At 38.8% G+C, this 18570-nt stretch overlaps 2 protein-coding genes across 8 annotated transcripts in view; both read left to right on the plus strand.

Moving 5' to 3' along the window:
* The window catches only part of LOC146496065 (serine/threonine-protein phosphatase 2A regulatory subunit B'' subunit alpha-like), a 63593-nt gene extending 55954 nt beyond the window's left edge, over positions 1-7639 (plus strand). For 5 of the 6 annotated variants that reach the window (XM_085144103.1, XM_085144102.1, XM_085144101.1 and 2 more), the window contains 7 exons: positions 1118-1361; positions 1579-1627; positions 1725-1814; positions 1900-2075; positions 2216-2334; positions 2593-2699; positions 2803-7639. In XM_085144103.1, the coding sequence (XP_085000229.1) occupies positions 1118-1361; positions 1579-1627; positions 1725-1814; positions 1900-2075; positions 2216-2334; positions 2593-2699; positions 2803-2896 (879 nt within the window). In that variant the 3' untranslated portion in view covers positions 2897-7639. Of the gene's footprint in view, positions 1-1117; positions 1362-1578; positions 1628-1724; positions 1815-1899; positions 2076-2215; positions 2335-2592; positions 2704-2802 lie in introns of those variants that run through there. The other variant, XM_085144106.1, reaches the window with a different exon arrangement.
* Positions 7640-12899: 5260 nt separating this feature from the next.
* The window catches only part of fndc3ba (fibronectin type III domain containing 3Ba), an 86522-nt gene continuing 80851 nt past the window's right edge, over positions 12900-18570 (plus strand). The window contains exon 1 of one of the 2 annotated variants that reach the window (XM_085144109.1): positions 12900-13033. The gene's annotated coding sequence lies outside the window, so the exon portion shown is untranslated. Of the gene's footprint in view, positions 13439-18570 lie in introns of both variants that reach the window. The other variant, XM_085144110.1, reaches the window with a different exon arrangement.

The following is an 18570-nucleotide window of genomic DNA, read 5'->3' on the forward strand; positions in this document are numbered from 1 at the left end:
GCCAAAATCTTAGGTATTTGAGCCGTGGTATTTGAACTCATCTGTCTTCACGATCTCTTCTTGCAGGATCACTGTTCCACCTGCCTCCCTCTTCTGTCTTGCTTCTACTGGCTTTCATTTCTCTTATCTCTAGAACATACCTCCACCTCTCCACACTCTCTTCCACCTGCTTCCTACTCTCACTATAGAGCAGAGTATTCATAATCTCCTCTTAAGTTGTCAGCGAAACAGCTTCTGTGTGCCTCAGCTGTGTAATATTAACAGTAGAGCATGTGAGTCTTTGAATGTAGACGGGGACAACTGTGCAAGCTGAGGGTTTGATTTTTAAAAGTACTGAGATTTCACTGCACCGATGCGTCAGCCTACGGTGACTTCACGGAAACACTGATGCATTCCCTACCATCCCTTTCCATAGAGACACCCCCTGCATTCCCATTTTATGACACTTCCTATTCAGTTTAGACCAACTGACGTGCTACTGTATGAGACGCTAGTAACCCATGGAGGTCCATGTACCAGAAAATGGATGATAATCCAGTGTTGTGGGTCTTCCTCTTGGCTAGATGAGGAATATTTTTAATACATCTGGATGACAGGGCTTGTACAGACCTCGTGAAAATGTTTTTTTTTTTTAGTTTGACAGTTTCAGTTTTAGACCTTGCCTTGATTTTAACTTTTTAGAATCACCAATACAAAAACCACCAGATGTCAAATACATAAATTAAATTGGAAAAAAAAGTTTCTATGATTAATTGAAGACAGCAAAGGCAATTGTAATTACTGAATAGGATTATTAATAATTCTATTAAAAGCCTTATCAAGAATTAATAATTTTCTACTCCACTGTTAGGCTATATTAATCATTTTTTGGTTAAAAGGTAATGTAATGTTAAAAATTTCAGAAATTATGAAAGATGTCTCTCATAATTTAATAAACTCACCTCCTTTAAAAATATAGTGAGGTCTTGTTATTTGGAAGATACTGAATTATAGGATTAATCATGAAAAGTTTTTACATTAATCATGAGGCTTTACTTTCGTTTTATTAGCGCATTTTATGAAAACTATTATTTAATAGAATTGTCTTTGTCGCTATTCTACTATAATGTTATCACAGGTGATCCAGCGGATATACTATGTAGTGAACCGGTCATGGAAAGGTCGTATCACAATGATGGAGCTACGCCGGAGTAATTTCCTTCAAACTCTGGCGCTGCTGGAAGAAGAGGACGACATCAATCAGATCACTGACTACTTCTCCTACGAACACTTTTACGTCATCTACTGCAAGTTTTGGGAGCTGGACACTGATCATGATCTGTACATTGACCCCAAAGATCTGGGGAGATACAACAACCACGGTAAGAAAACAAATCTCAGTTAAGGATTTACTTCCCCCAGCTGAAAGAGCTCCATAGCAGTTCAATTGGGGTTTTTCTAATCCTTTATATGAGCACTGAGCCAAAAATCTAATTGTCTGAATCAGTGTTTGACTTTAATGTGCTTTCACTGATTTACAAACAGTGTCATCTTGTTTCTGTGTATTTACTTCCTCTTTTTATTCTCCCATTTTAACAGCATCCTCAAACAGAATCATTGAGAGATTATTTTCAGGGGCTGTTACTCGGTGAGTAAAAACCCGCACGTGAACGAACATACGTAGCCAATTACTTTACTGTAATAACTGTAGAGCATCTAAATGGTTCAGTCTCTTTTCTTTCCAGGGGTAACGCTGTGCAGAGAGAAGGCAGGATGAGCTACGCTGAGTTTGTCTGGTTTCTGATATCTGAGGAAGACAAAAAAAATCCCACCAGGTATTTCAAAAGTTGAAAGTACACTGCAGGTATGCAACAAATAATCTGAGTCTGTGCGTAACACATTTGTTACCTGTATTTCCAGTATAGAGTACTGGTTCCGCTGCATGGACGTGGATGGTGATGGTGTCCTTTCCATGTTTGAGTTGGAGTATTTTTATGAAGAACAGTGTGAGAGGATGGAAAGAATGGGCATCGAGCCTCTACCCTTTCAGGATTTGCTCTGCCAGATGCTCGACCTGGTCAAACCTGAGAACCCAGGTTAGTGCTCAAACTTTCTTGCCCTTAGTCTTTTTTTTTTCTTATTTCACAATTACGTTTTAATCAGTAGACGGCCAAACACAACCCATTGTGCTTTTGAGACATTACACCTGCATTTGTGTTTGTTTTATTTCCTTTAGGTAAGATAACTCTGAGTGACTTGAAACGCTGCCGGATGGCTCACATATTCTTTGACACTTTCTTCAACCTGGAGAAGTACCTGGACCATGAACAGAGAGACCCATTTGCTGTGCAAAAGGTGCAAATCTTCAAAATGTATTTAGAGTATTCAACTATAACTGTGGATCTTCTTGATATTGTGATGATCCACTCGAAGGCATGCATGTTAGGTTATTAGTGATTCGAAATTGTGACTCCCCACAGTGTATAATCTGGCTGGATTTTTTTCTAGTGCCATATAGCTTCTTCGCTTCTTCTTATTATTATTTTTTTTAGTTTTGTGTATTTTATCTAAAGCTATAAAACACCAATATGTATTGTGTTTGTGGTGCTCCAGGACATTGATAGTGAAGGTCCAGAACCATCTGACTGGGATAAATATGCCTCAGAGGAGTATGAGATACTAGTGGCAGAGGAGACTGCAAATGAACAGCTGCACGAGGGGTAAGGCGTAGACACGTTCACACTCATTCACGTTATTAACTAAAAGTTTATCATTTTTATTAAGAATTAAGGTGTTAATCGGTTATCTCTGTTGTGTTCCCAGGTCATTTGATGATGACTATGAATCTGAGGAGCTTCAAGTTCCTGGAGAAATTGGGAAAATGGAAAAACTGGTCATATCAGACCTGTCTGCATAAAATTTGGAATTCTTGGGCTTCTCTTTCTGGTAAACAGAAAACAGCAAGGTGATGGAGGGCCACTCTGGATATATGCATCCATACATGGATCGAAAGACAGACAGAGAAAGGAATTCTGGCTCCTGTCTCATGATTTCTCTGTGGAGTTATTGTATTGTATGTATGTGTGAGTATGGCCGTAAACCAGTATTGTTCTGGTGTCTGGTGCAATAATGCATCTGTATTCACACAAAAAAGAATGTCCCTGCCTCCAGCTTTTTGCTCCACAGAAGCCAAAGACAGAAGTTTGGTAAGCTCAAGAAGGACTCAAAGAAAAACACTTAACTGTAAAATAATGTAATTATTGTGAATTCTCTACTGACAATCCTGCCAAAGGACAATCTTTTTAAGAATTTTGCTAAGCTCAAGTTAGACTGACAGGAAGCCTGCCATGCACACAAGTAGGCATCTAGTGGGAGAAACTGGCAGGTAGAAAAAAATAATGACAATGATAGACACTGCCATTGAAGAGCAACAGTCCACTGCTTAAAAATATGACACACTGCCTTGAGAAACCTGCTGTGTGAGCATCTTGTCATCATGTTTCTCGTAAAGGAAGCTGTTAGTCCCTTTAATTAGAGGTCATAGAACAGCTTGATCGGTTATATCAGCACCTCCACTTAGTGGCCAGTATGTGGTACTGCATGCCATCCGTGGCCTGCACAGTGCTTGATGGCTGGCTGTCATTTCTGTGAAGGCGTTTAGTTCACCGCACAGCCTGAGCTGTTCTTTATTGTTGCAGCACTATCAGCGCTCCACCTCTGGACGCTTTCCGGAGTCATGGACAGTTATTTTCAAGCTCTACAATTTCAATGTATTAATTCTCAATCAGATAATGGTGAAAGATATGGGATATGCACATCAAGTGATGCACAATGCCAGTCATATCAAACTCTCCGGTAGAGTTGCCCAAACATTTCCACCTGTAACATTTGTAATGAAACAATAGATGTGCCTACGATTTGTAAGTTGTTCCTGCCAGTCTCATGCAACATCTCACTGTATGTTTTCCCACATCCTGCTTTTCTTTTCTTTTCTTTTCTTTTCTTTTCTTTTCTTTTCTTTTCTTTTCTTTTCTTTTCTTTTCTTTGTTAAACCTTTATTTTTTATGGAATTTTCAATTTGACAAGCAGAAGTGTAGAACAAAAACATTGGGCACCGATACAGTACATTACACAGAAAGCTGAGCTTTATTGTTTTAAGTTAAAAAGAGAGAACTGGGAAAAGTCATTCTGTCATTTCATCATCAGAGTTATCTTCCCCGTTTATTCTCTCACATCCTTTTTTGAATTTGTACACTGCCTTCTAATTCATGTGAACTGTTACTGTCGTTTAGTCTCTGCAAAAGTATCCCCTTTTTACATACCTGTTTACATCTCATCACTATTGATCATGTGTTTATCAGCGTTTCTGAAGTCCACTCTACCTGTAACACATAAAAACACACCACTAAAGATGCCTTTTAATAAATAGGTTGCCTAATCAAATTTGAAACTCACATATGTAGTGGTATCATGCCGGCAAACCATTACGTAGATACGTTTGAGATTTCAAACAGCACTTCACTACAGTGTTTGTGGCTTTTAGAAAAATGATTCTCTGAACACGTGTCCCTGTTATTCAAACAACAGAAGACACGCTGAAAAGTTTCCAGTAGTACATTGTCCTGACACTACAGTTTGTGCTTTATAGAGACTAAGATGCATAGATGTATCACTGCTCAATTGCTGTATAGTTATTCAGAAATGTCCATTCATTGTACTGAGATGAAGCCTTATTTTTTTTCAGGCACATTTTTCTTAAAATCTCTTAAAACCAGTTGTTATAGTACAACCCAATCAATGTTTATGGTTTGATGCCACTATGTGAGTTTGGTCTATGAACCCTTTAACTCCTTTATTTACTGTAATAGCTAGGAGTGTGTGTTTGCACTGATAGAAGAGTGTGCTTTAGGAGCCTGTGTTGTGTAGCTCTGTTTCAAGCCGTTTTGTTGCCATGGGGATTGTGCTCCAGGATCGGTGGATGTGTGTGCCCTTGTATAACTCTTTAATTAGTAGTAGTCCTCAGTGGCTTTAAATTCACCGATATATACATCCTTTTCTGGCATTTGCTGTACAGACTCACCATAGTATAGTTGCAGTTGAAGGGTAAAAAAGACAGCTTGCGGATGCTGCAAGGTTTTAAGGACCTTGATCACCCCACTTCTGCTTTATATTTGTTGTAAATCTCTCTAGCTTTGTAATAAGCAATATTATAATATTATTAACAGTAATAATGAGCCATTATGGACATAACAACTGTAATATGATGGTTTGTATTACTGTGCCACTGTGTGGCTTTGGGATGGGGGGTAAATTATGTTAGCTGTGTGTATGCTTGTGTTAGACGTGCAGTGGATTTTATCAGCAGAAGTGGGTGAAATCCTCTTTTCTACCCAACCTGACAATCATAAAATTTGTAGATACAAGATATCATCTAATATAGAAACGGTTGAGACAGATTTTTCACTGCTGTGATCACATTCATTCACTCTTAAAGAGATTTCTTCGCCTATACGGTATACAAGAAAGAACTAATTATGGTGATGGGACATCAAGTCTGGACGACGACTTTTTGGTTCTATGCAAAGTATCCTGGTGCTCACACTCCAAGCATCAGGCAAGGAGCAAAGCCATGCAGGACTTTTACTTTACTTTTAAAGGTAGAGAAAAAGAGTTTATTTTTGATCTGTGCACAGAAAACTTGAGTAGGCTGAGATGTGATGCAAAGTCTGGTGGTTATTGTATTGGCATGGTTTTCCCTCTTTACATCCATCAATTCTTTCTTTTAGTCTTTCAATCTTTCTTTCTTTTTTCTGTCCTGTCTCCTGTTATTTGTTGCTTTCATTTTAAGTTTAAAAGTTTAAATAAAGATGTTTAAAAAAATATTTCCTCTTTGCTCTTTATGGTCTTATTCCATGACACACGTGTCACATTCAGACATCGTTATTCCCTCCTGTGTACACACACTTCTTATCTTAACGTCTTAACGTGTTTGCATGCACTGGTGCTCAATAGCCCGTCTCGGATACTGGCTATTTTCATTCTTAGAGCTTAAGATTTTCCATGTTGTTGTTTAATTTCATCTGTTGTAGTTATTTTTAACAAATTCACATTTGACCCTATATGGCTTGTATGACGCTGCAGTGAATCAATATGCTAGCATCGGGGCCTCCATGACAAGAGCAGGAGCTAAACATGAAGTCTGTGGTCAATGAGTCACATTGTTGAGGGTTTTTTTTGTTTGTTTTTTTCTTTTTGGATATTTAGGAGATTCCCAAATTGGCAACAACCAAAAATCTAGGGTTTATTGTGATTGTAGATTACATCAGCTGAGCTTTCCAAGCAAATTATTTTTGCTGCCCCAGCTTAGAGGCATGATTATACAGGTGACAAGTAAGCCAATGAGCTACACAACCTTTTTTTAATCTGTAGTAGCAAAGATGATCTCCATTGAGCTTACAGTGTCATTGTTCCTGCTCTCAGCGAGTGTTGCATTGGCTCAAATGTATCTAAAATACTGTAAACAATACCTAATTTTATACAATAGAACAATGGTAAAAATGCATACCATGAATCAAAATTAGAATACTGGCATACTACGGCATTAATATATACAAATCGCTCAACTAAAAATATAAAGAATATTACGGGGTGGAATATATATGATTGACATTTGACTCTAACCTCTGAACTTTGTCATTTGCTATTTTACAGTAGCACGTGTGTTGGTATTGCATTGTTTACAGTGTATTAGATGAATATGGATGTGCAAATGAGTATGAAAAGAATATGGGTCTCTCTCTCTCTCTATGTTGGCGCTATGGTGGCCCCCAGCAACACTGAACTGGATAAGTGGTTACAAAGATGGATGGATGGAAAATGACATATATAAATGACATAGGCTTTGAACCCCTTGAATGCCATTTTGACAGTTATATTTTCATCAATTAAAAATTTAATAAACTCTAAAGTTTATACAGTGATGCCAATCACAGTGTTTGAGTTACAATGGTAACCAGCTCCTTAGCAAACATTGATGGATCTGCCATGTTTTTTTTGTTTTTTTTTGTTGATGGCACTGTCGAAAAATGAGGTCAGCAAGGGTATTTTGTCATCCTTTGTGCTATATAGGTCTGTACCAGGTCTCTTCATGGCACAATCCATCCAATGGCTCTCAAGTTGTCATGATAGTGGAGAAATCAGCAAAGTGCCTGAAGATGAAGATGCATTTGAGAATGCAAGTATTTCATGCATCCCACTGAACATTGAAGGGTCTTTACCCTGCCAACTTCCTACTACACAGACTGATATCTGATTGCAACCTTGTGTGAAAAAGATGGAGTTGTATCTCCTGGACATCCTACCTATCCAGCTATGTTGCCTAAAACACACGAGAAAAGACATTTTTGGACTATTCCATGAACCCAATTCTTCTAATGTTTTTAAAAGTTTGTGAAAATGTCAGAAGGCTTCATCTTGTGGGGAATATAACTTTTAATTATAATACTGTTTTACTTCACAAGTTGTGATCACACAAATTAATTGCTTCAGCTAACTGTGCTTTTAGATGAAACTGTTTTTACAGCGTTTTAGTTCCACCCCTGTGTTTTCACCCATCTTGATAAAACAGATTTGTGTAAATAGCACTTAAGAAAACGTATGTTATATATTTCTGTGGGGATATAATTCCTGGCAAAATGAGGGTGATTGCAGGCACCGTTTCTTCTGGAGGTTTATTGTTCTGAATGCACTGATTGTTCGAACAATGGTGTAATAGCTGGCACGGTGTCACATTGTGATTTGCTCATGAGCAATTGGCCTCCCAGCGAAGGTCAGAGTGGACTGGTCATTGTTTAAAATGGCACTCCGTTTGTTTTCCACAAATGTCAGGGACAAAGAAATTAGCCAACCAGATCGCTGGCCCACCTTCTTGAGTCACAGACATTCCATGGCTGTGATTGCCAACGCCCACCACCCTATGGTGGGGTGACCCAGCCAGTGTGAAATCCCCACCGTGATGTCATGACTGGAAGGTATTCTTTAAGATGGAACATATGACATGATTGGCAAAGATGGAACAAATACAAATCTCATATAAACACTGTGCGGGGATAAAGCTGACTGGGAAACCCACAAAATGGTGAGGCGACAACTGGAACCAATTGATCTCATCGACGAGAAGTGCATGGGCACTGTAAGGCCTTGATTAATGTAGAGTGCGGTACTTGTTCCATGCATACCAGTGATGCCAGAAACATAAGCTTTGGATAAAGCTGTCTGAGAAAGTCCTGAAAAGAGGAAGGAAACAACTGGAAGCAATTCGTCTTATCAAAGTGAGACAAAGAGATGAGCTTGGGCAAAGAAAGCCTTTGAAATTGCTTCTTGTTCCAGATGTTCCAGAGATACTAAATAGAATATTAATACTATTTATTATGAGCCAAAAGACCCCCAAAACAAGCCTAAAATGGTAAAAAGAGTCCAAGTAAGAGAAAAGATATAATTTGTTTTAACATTAGTTTCTCTTTCTAGCATGCCATGTTGGTAAATTTGTATTTAAATTCTCACTGCATTACATATATATCATTACATAGATGTAATGCAGTAAATTAAAAAACATAGATTAAACAGTGTCATGTGTACAAATAAGAAATTAGCAAAGAACCAATTGTAGAACCAGCTGCATTTCTTTAGTTGAAATTATAAATAATGCCAAAGATTATGCAGTTTGACACACAGGTATTAGCCAAAAAATGTTATATCTCACCATGGCATGCATTGTCTCCTTAAAACATTGAGGAAACTGGACAAGTGGAAAAACATAAGGAGATGAATGTCATGTCCTTAAAAAAACAGGACAAAAAAATCCAGCTAACACGTGACCTGGGAGATGCATCTCACCATTCCATTTATCCACATACTCTTCACTCAAACCTCATCAGGAATGGTCTCAGTGGAAGGGTGGCTGTCAGGAAGTCATCCTTAAGGACGGGAAGCAGGAGGGAAAGACTGAGGTATGCCAAGTTACACAAGAACTGCAATGATAATCAGTATCATAAAATTGTCATCTGTGTGTATGGACGAAGTCAGGAGGCTTTTGATTGATCATGGAATACCATCTGAAAAGAATGATCGCAAACAAAAAGGCCAATGCAGCAAAAGCATACACAATGGAACACGATTGGCTGAAGAATAAAGGTGGCAATATCAAATATTGATTTTTAAAGGTCATTAGAAGTCTAAAAAGTCTGTTTTTGCCTTGTATACTATATTTCCATGTATTTTTGCACATCTTTTAATAAATCACTGCAACTATTACTCATTCGCCTTGCAAAATATGAAGAGCTCAGAGGTAGCTCAAGACTTTTGCACAATACTGTATTCCAATTAAATGCACAATTTAGGTCATGGAGGTACAAACACATGTCAGAGAAATCATTTTAGTATATAACGGTCCGACCAGCTGCCCTGCATACTGAAAAAGGAGGAAAAAAAGGTTTGGAGGGGGCAGAGAGAGGTGGGAGACATGTCTGCGCTTGCTGGTTTGCTGAGAGCCTTGGGTTGAACTCATGATGAGGTCAATTCCATCCTCACGTCTTTGGAAAGAAGTACCTTACATGCACACACTCATGCACGCGCCATCATATTGCACCTCTCTGTTCCAAGGCGCCGATTATCAGCCCATTACCCGCTCTTAGACCAGCATTTCTGATAATGTGTACAGAAACGCTACATATGTACACACAACATACACCCATAAATGCATACATAAACACACACACGTGCAAGATCTAAGAGTGGAGTAAGGGCATAATTAACATCTAGAAAACCACACTGAAGAGCTGGCTGCTGTCCAATAATCTCATTTCCTGCTTTCCCTTCTTTACTTTCTATCTGTTATAAGAATATAGAGTGCATATTATCATATGGCTGGACACATTCCACTTACTTCAAAGCCCTTTGGTGAGTGTGCATGATTACAGGGTGGGCTTGGTTTAAAGAGAATCAGAGAGAAAAAAAATCTGAGGAGGAGAGATGAGGAGAAAGAAGGCAAGAGAGAAAGCAGCTGGGTTGGTGGTAAACATCTGGCAGTTGTGGAGGCCTGGCCCTGACATACAGGGGAAATAGTTGCGTTGCTGTTCCAAGATCTGTTCCCTCCAGTCTTTCCTCATCCGCTCTCCTCCACAGATCTAATCTAATGTGACTAAATGTCTGTAAAGGTCCAACATGTCACTCGAGGTTGGCCTACTTTGGCTTTGTTAGCAGAATTATTTAAATCAAGAAGGTATTTTTTTTTAAATTCACAGACTGATTGTCTCTGACTACTATACATTGTTTCCACAGCTCAAAATTGTGGGAACAGCTTCTTGATTCTGAGTTGGGGCTGCTGTTGCACAATTCATTTCTCTCTTGTTTTAAAGCTAAGCCCTTCCCTAACTCATCTGCTTCTCTTTATCTACATCCCCCCTTGTGAGGACGCATTTAAGACAGAGGAGCTTAGTGTGGTGTAAGGACGTAAACTCATAAGTCATTGGTGTTCATAAAATTGTATGGCATTTGCTATTATATTTAAAAGGCACAAGAGAAGCGAGAACGAGATATGCTTAATGGGCTCAGAAAGCAGCATCCATATTTCCATGACAACTGAGCCAACTTGGTCTGCTTTGAAAAAGAACCTGATGTGATCAAAATGTCAAGAAGACCATTTAATGTGTTCTTGATGGTTTCTGGGAAGGATTTAATACCTAAAACAACACACAAATATTTATTTTGATATTGCTTTACACAGTTTAAGTATTATTTTATATTGCATTATGGCTTGTACATTTAGGACATTATTTTTTGTGGGGGATTTACTATAGGAGCTACATAACAACATTTCTATCCAAACATCTAATAAGGTATATGAGGTAAAGAATTTTTTGTGTACAAAAAATGTACAAAAAATGTAAAAAAAATGTTTTTTTTGTATAGTCAAAAGGGTGTCAAGTGTTTAGGGAACACTGTGAAATCTAAAGTGTTTTTGTGGAAATAACCTACATGAAAGCAGAAAAAGCTGAGCCGACATCTTATAAGTAGAGGAGTTCTCTCACTACATTGATCCTCAGTGGTATTTTTGGTGGGCAAGTATGATTTGTCTTTTTTGCCATATCAGTTGCCCCCTTGGGTTGATTTGTGTTCACTGAATTGAACCAAATTCCATTTAATTCCTCACAGGCACATTGTCCTGGTAAAGGACCATATTTCTTTTACTGGCTTCGAATTACACCGGTGACTGTTTTCTTAGTGCAGTTGCTGGAATGTGTTTGTCTGTGCCAGCTGAGAGAAATGGAGAGCTCAGGGGCAACGAGTGTATTTGGCTCCGAGTGCCTGTTTGAAAATACAGTAAGAATTATCAATGTGGACAAAGATATACAAAACACAGGCGTAACAAATTGAACGGCCTGTTTTTTGTTGTTGCACTTGCCAGGGTTAAATGAAACAATGTCATTCTGTTTTTCTGCAGTGTTGAATTTTCTGTGATTGAAGCCAATGAGGGGCTCAAAGTGCAGTAAAAAATTGTTGTGGATTTCAATTTAACAACAATTTCTGATCTGTGATTTTACTCCCATTTTTTTTTATTGTGAAAGTAAAGTTACTGATTTCATCAAATGATGGATTTATAGGTTTGTATTGAATCTATATAAATTACGTTTTTGGCCCCGAGACATGTTTTGTGTTCTAATTGTGACATGCACTTGTTGGTATTGATGTCTTAATTTCAAGCGCTAACATGCACATTTGTATATGTGTGGAAGTCTGCTATAATGAACCCCAGGGGAAGAAGGTGAATGCATGCACAGATGCAATATGGTATTGTGTAGCATATCATACACTCATCAGTACTGGAAAAGTCTTATTCTTTTTAAAACCTGTAGAAAATTCACCACATATGTTTTAGAAAATAAATCAGACCATTAATCGATGTCCGTTTTTCAGGTATCAATACTGAACCTAAAACCCTTGAAACTGTGGGCTCTTGGTGGGCTAAATGATGCCGAGTTCAGCCACCAGAGGGACTTTGGTCTGTGGTTAAAGATGTTTTAGAGGCGCTGGAACAGAGCTTTGACCCACTTGACACTCTCGAAAATGGGTGAATTAGTTTGAATGTATGGTATAAGAAATTATTGTATTATATATTACTTGAGAAGTTTATTTTATTTATTTACATTTATTGTTGAGTTCTTGGTGATTTTTTTTAAACATTTTTTAATTATAGTTTTTTAAAATTTATTTTTAACTTAAAAAATGTGAAATGACAAGAAACATGACACAGGTACTGGCTACTGGAATGAATATATTCTGTAGCATTATGACAAATAAAATCAATTCAGCCTTGGGTTTGTTTGCCTTAGAGTTCACCCACCTGTTTGGGCTTACATAACCTTTTAATGCAGATGTCTTAGGAGTCAACAACCAATAAAAAGCATAAAAGGATCTCATATTTTATGCGTATATTATTTTTTTTCATGTTCTGTGTTTAGTTTGAATCTTTTTCGTGGAATCACCAAGAGAATAAACTATAACTCAGTATTTGAATTTTGTATACACGGCTTTGTTCTGATTACTGAGCTCTATATCGGAATAAATAATTCATTAAAGGCTCTTCAAAATTGTAGTCTACTTGATAATATCGGGAAATTAAATAGGCAAATTTGGCATTTAATAGCTTTAAAGTAACTAAAATATTCCTTTAAAACTTTTATTTCTTTAAAAAAATGATCGTCCCCTAGTTTTGTTTTGTTTTTCTTTTCTTTCTCTTCATGACTGTAAACAGCTGTTCTCCCTCATTTATTCTATGCTGTGAGAAAAGCGTGCTATAGCGTTCTGTTTTGGCTTTCTCACTGCGCACTGTGCATTACGGTAGAGGCGGGATCTCGCTCCATGTGGGTCGGCTATGATTGACATGGCGGAGTCTCCCAGTACTCATAGCGTCGAGCCAGCAGACAGGCAAGACCCGGCCCAGGGAATTAAAAATCGCGCAGCCACGTCTGTTTGAAGATTATTTTATTGCAGCGAGGTGAGTCCTTTTACAGTTTTTAAGCAGCATTCCCCACAAAGTGGGGGAATCGAGGCAACTGGAGTGGATGTTGAAAAAGTTTTAGAAGTGCGTGTGTCTGTGTGTGAGTTTGGAGAGCTGAGCGCTGACGCCGGCAGTCTGGGCCACTTGGCCAACGCAAAGGAAAAAGGAAAACTGCTTTACCACTGCGGAGGAGGGTGAAACGAAACTTTTTTTTTGTTGCTCAAAAATTCCTTTTATTTTGAAACAATAAGGAAAAGCAAAGCAGAGGGGATAGTCGTGCTAATTCATCACACTAGTCGCGTGAATGTGTCGGACTGTGCGTTTTGGAGTCTGCTCTTTGTGGTCCCGATTTCTCAGCTTTCACCAAAGAATGTGTTTTTGTCTCCGAGGACTTCAGATGGAGTGAGTGCGCAACAGAAGAAAACCGTTGTCTCCGTGGCTTGTTTCTAATAATCAACTGCTGGTGCGCTGCGACTTGCATTGTGGAAATTGTCGTTTTTGTTGTTGCTGCTTAAAATCAGGAAATGAGCACTTTTATAGCTGGAAAATAACTTGGAAAGGAAGATGCTGAGGCAGTCAGATTTGACAGAGGGGGTTGCGAAATCATTGAATTGACACTATAGGGGATTCTGTTGTGTTGGATAACTGTCGAGAAGCGTTGAAGGGGCCGTTTAAGATCGACTTTCCGTTGACTTTGTGTGCGGTTGCAGAATGTAGTGAAAAGCTTTGGAGGAAGAAAAAAAATCCCAACTCCAGCATATCCTAGCATTCCTTCCAGCCAGCCAGCCAGTCTCTCTCTCTCACCCTCTCTCCCCCCCAGAAACGACTACGTGTCTGTTTATGCAGGAGACAAATTTTTCTCTCAGCCTCTCTGATGCAGACGTGGAAATCAAACATTGGTCTTCTGCTCGACACGATCGATTATCTGACTTCCACGTAGTTACAGAAAGACTATAGGCCCTTGTCCCACCGTATTAGGAGAAAACTTGAGATGAGTTGGGCTGCAGGATCGTTGGTAGCTTGTCAGGTTTCTCTTTTTTTCTCCCCCTGTTTAATAACGGGAATAGTTGTCATTAAAATGTCATTACTGGTGGTGGCAGTATTGGTGAGGTGTAATCGGAGCATTGATTTGGGGGTTGCATATCTCCCCGTGTTGTGCGCTTCAGGTCCACGTCGGATGATATTGGTTACGGGCTTGGGGGGGATTACCCAACGCATCACACACATGTACGCTTCTTCTACTTTTTCATGGGAGAAAGTGAAGGAAAGGGAGACGGAGAAATCCGATCCCAAATAGATGACGTCACGTGACATTCCTTTGGTGAAAGGCTGATGTGGCCATGATTTTTTTCCCCCTTTCTTTACCCCCCCGAAAAAAAGAGAAAAAGATATCTGACTTTTCTTTGAGGGGGATGAATGAGGTCGGCTTCCAGCTGAAAAGGTGTATTTGGGTTTAGAGTGTGAAGGAATTCTCCCTGTGCTGCTTCAATGAGCAATTTATCTTGCTTCCACGAGAGCATCAAAAACTTTTAGCATCCGACAGTTAAGTTGTGGACAGTAAGCTGAGAGGTGGACAGCTGGATGCAGGTAAAGCTTTAATCAAAGTGTGGCACTCTAACATGATTAAAAGCCTTTTCTGCTGAAAGTAGCATCTGTTGGCTCTAACTCAGATCCCAAGAGGAATCAGGTTAAAAGGTAAGATAGGCTTTCAGTTTTGGGACCATCCTGCTTTACAGCTCCACCATTATTCTTTGTGTTTCATTGGTGTCAGATTCAGCACAGCTTGTTGCCTGAAGCTTGTATTAAATGTGCAACATTGTACACAGCTGAAACTCCTAGGATATATGTAGCAAGGATTTGCCTTAAAACTGATGCAACTTTATATCAAATGATCCTTATCTTCTCATTTTCACATTTTCTCTGTGCGTCTTTAAGCAGACACAGTCAGCTTGGGGTTATACTGGAGTCACATTGAAGGAGGGTAACCATTGTTGCTTTAGCTTTCCAATGTATTTTGCACAGAGGTTGAATAACACTTTATGTAAGTTTTAAATTTGTCACACAGGTGCAGCCCACACCTTTGTGCCACTAACTGTGATGGTGCGTCACTGCCTACACATGGGGTGATTTTTAACATTGCAGCTTCTGTGATCCAATTAATTAGTTTTTGCATGAGTGATAACCAAAATAATGAGGAAAAGGGAGGCTAAAATATCTTATATGTCAATTCACTGGTAAGTTCTTTTTATGTGGCATACATTTTTCTTCTCTACTTCTCCAGCATCTACACAGAAAGCATACATGATATTAAAATAAGAAGCTTTGGGTCCAATATTCAGAATGTGGTTATTCTAAGAACAATAAGGAAGTTACTGTCATGTTACATGTGATTTCAGGATGCCAGGAGGATTCTCTTTGTCTTAGTACTCTGGTTCACTACTGGCCTAATAAAACTCTTTGGTATGCCTGGTTGAAATGGGGTCAGGGAATGGGTAGCTTGGATGATGCTAGCCATTGTATGTGTGTACTTATGTGTCGGACTGGTAACCTAGAACATGCTATCAAATGGGTAGTGTTACCAAGTAGCTCTTGTTTTTCAGGAACACAGGCAGATGCAGCTATAGAGTTACATAGACAAAACAATGCTGCCCTGGAATGTGTGTGTGTGTGTGTGTGTGTGTGAGAATGTGAAACAGAGGCAAACATGAAGAAAGTTATGATAAAACTCCTCATGAATTCCTGTTACTGTAGTTTTTTTAATAGTTTTTATATAGTTGTAGACATTTTATAGACCAAATAAGCAAGATTAGATTTGAAAATAATTGTTGCTTTGCTGAATTAGTCGTTGTAGCACAGTGGTGATTTAGTTCAAGAGACAAGTGTGTCAGCTTCAAAGGCTTTAGAAAAGAAGAAAAACATGCACAGTCTGTGCAAATTTAAATTTGTTACATTTATGATCTGCAGTTCTTGTCACGTCTGCATATAATCAGTAGCAATTATTATTTATAGTACTGATTCCGACCATTTAAATACATCAATTTGCTCTGAATATTTCCTTCTAGTAACTGGTGTGTGTTTGCTGTGTACTGTGCTTCACCGCTCTACTGTATGTCTGCAGTTTTTATGTATCCTGCTGTCTCTTCTGCCATCTGGTTGTCCGAATGCAACAGGTGTGCTTCCCAGAAAAATTGCTACCTTCACTGTTACTGTTTCGGAGGTGCATTTCCTTGACAGTGATGAGAGGTTATCTTATTTGTAAGTTGGATGTGATTAAGAGTTCCTCTACTGTGAGGTCAAAAGGTCAACACCTAAAGTGCAAAAGCAGGATTTCTGTAGATTATCTCCTTGCTGCCTCTCTGGTCTCTTGACCAGTAAAGTCCATGGACTCTACATGCAGTTATATAGACTGCCTTGCCTCTGTCACGTGACCCACTGCAGGAAACCTCTAGACCGAACATCCATCCAAAACCTACAAGTGTTTTTTAATTACTGTAAGTAACACTGTCTTTCTGTTCAAGATAACGTGTGGAGTAATGATGATGTCCTACAGGAAGAATTTGTAGTGCAGGTTTAGTGTCCTGCATCTCTTGATTTGTTTCATGAAGTGTGTATGCAAATATACAGTTACATTAAGTTACAGATGACTCATCTGATTCATGAGGTCAAACCCTGTGTTTGCTGCAGGATATTGTGCAAACAGACACTGAGAAAGAGATGCATGGATGTGTTATGAGAAAAAAAACGCTTTGTCCTATTTAACAACAGCAGCTGTTTGTCTGACGCTCCATGCTTTCACTTTCCATTTCCCAGCTTTTGACTGGGTGTCTCTGCTTGTTGCCACACACTCGCATCTTCGCCCACTCTTTCTCTCTTGCTCCATCTTCTTCTCTCCCAAATGAACGGTGGCTTTTTGTTGAAGTATCCCAGCATCTGATGTTTGCTTGGCATAGAACTGTAATGTTTACCCTTCTCGGCCCTTTCTTTCGTCCTCCTTGCCTTCCTCCCTGCCCCTCTTGCTCTCCAGAATCCCGTCTCCCTTCTTTTTTTTTTTTGTCCCTCGATAATTTCCTGTATTGTTGACAGTTGATTCAGACGTAGATGAAAGAAGCCTTTCAACTTCTCTTCCCCCCATCTCCTCCCTCCCATCCCCTTTTCCATTGCCTTTTTCTTTCCTCTTCTCTTGGCTTCTTCTTTTGCTAATCGTAGTGTTTGATAAAATAATTCAAACAATCTCAGTCTCAGAGTTTCAGTCTAAAATAAGACAGACAGGATTTCTCAAATGTGATGCAACTGAATGAATATTTTTGGAAATAAATATTTACAAAGACTGTCATGAAAGGTCATTGAACTTCCTCTTAATGCTTTTTTGCAAAGAAAATAGTAACAGTGTTCATTCACTTTTAAGTAAACATCTTTATAATGACTAAACTAAACAACCTAATATGGCATTTAAAAAAATGAAAACAAGCTGTTGTTCTCATGCAGCAGATTTATTACATTTTGACAGTTAAAAGAAACGAGGAGCTCGTTAATGAATTAAATGATTGATGGTTATTTTCTTGTCAGTAATTTAAATAATAGGTTAACCTGGGTCATTTTCATAACCCCTTTAGACTCCTGGTTAGGCAAAAGCTATTTCAAGGCATATACCTGGAAACTATACAAGTCATTTTCCCTTTGTTATGATGTTTTACACACTGAACGTTGTGTGTTGGTGTCTGCCAGTGTGCTGCATGGAATACACTCTAGCTTGACCCTTACACCAGTCACTTAAAAAAAGTTATAATGGTTAATTAAGCGTATGTACCATTTTAGTAACTTAGCAAATTTTTGTTGATATCCAAGCATCACTGCACGTGAACAATGTTAAACATGATTCACTTCTCCCTTTGTTTAAGCAGAGCTAATGAATATAATCATTAGTTGCAGCCATATTTCTATATGAGGGTGGATGACGCATAAGCTGGAACAGTACGTCCAGTCAAGCCACAAGCAGAAATTTGAGCCACGTATATTCGAATACCTTACGTGCATTTCAATGCACAGCAATACTGGCACATGATTCAACTTGTGCCCTCGCTTAAATCTTTGATTTTACCAACTGGTGCTATTGAAACATCTCACCTGCTGAGACACAGACTAATAGTTAACGTGATAGAGTCAAAGAATTTTGACAAAGAGGTAAAAGTTTCACGACAAGAAGGCCGGCTGCCAAATTTATCATCAACTTAGTATCTGAGGTAAAAAAAAAAAAAAAAGTTTGAATGATTCAAATGAGGTGTCCATCTCTCGGTCACCCTGCCCTCCTTTTGCCCTTTCACAGGCCCTAGGCGGTATCATCCATAGAAATGGCTTGTTGAAGAGATGCCTGTGTGTGAGCATGCACAGTCAGCTGGCCAAAGACATTAATTGTGCATATATATATATATATATATAATATATGATGAGAGAGATGAGATGAGATAGCCTTTATTTGTCAGTTGCAGGTCTTTTGCCCACAACCGAGATGACAGACCTTGCCGACCGTACATACA

This window comes from Neolamprologus multifasciatus, chromosome 19 (assembly GCF_963576455.1).
Source record: "Neolamprologus multifasciatus chromosome 19, fNeoMul1.2, whole genome shotgun sequence".
Classification (NCBI taxonomy): domain Eukaryota; kingdom Metazoa; phylum Chordata; class Actinopteri; order Cichliformes; family Cichlidae; genus Neolamprologus; species Neolamprologus multifasciatus.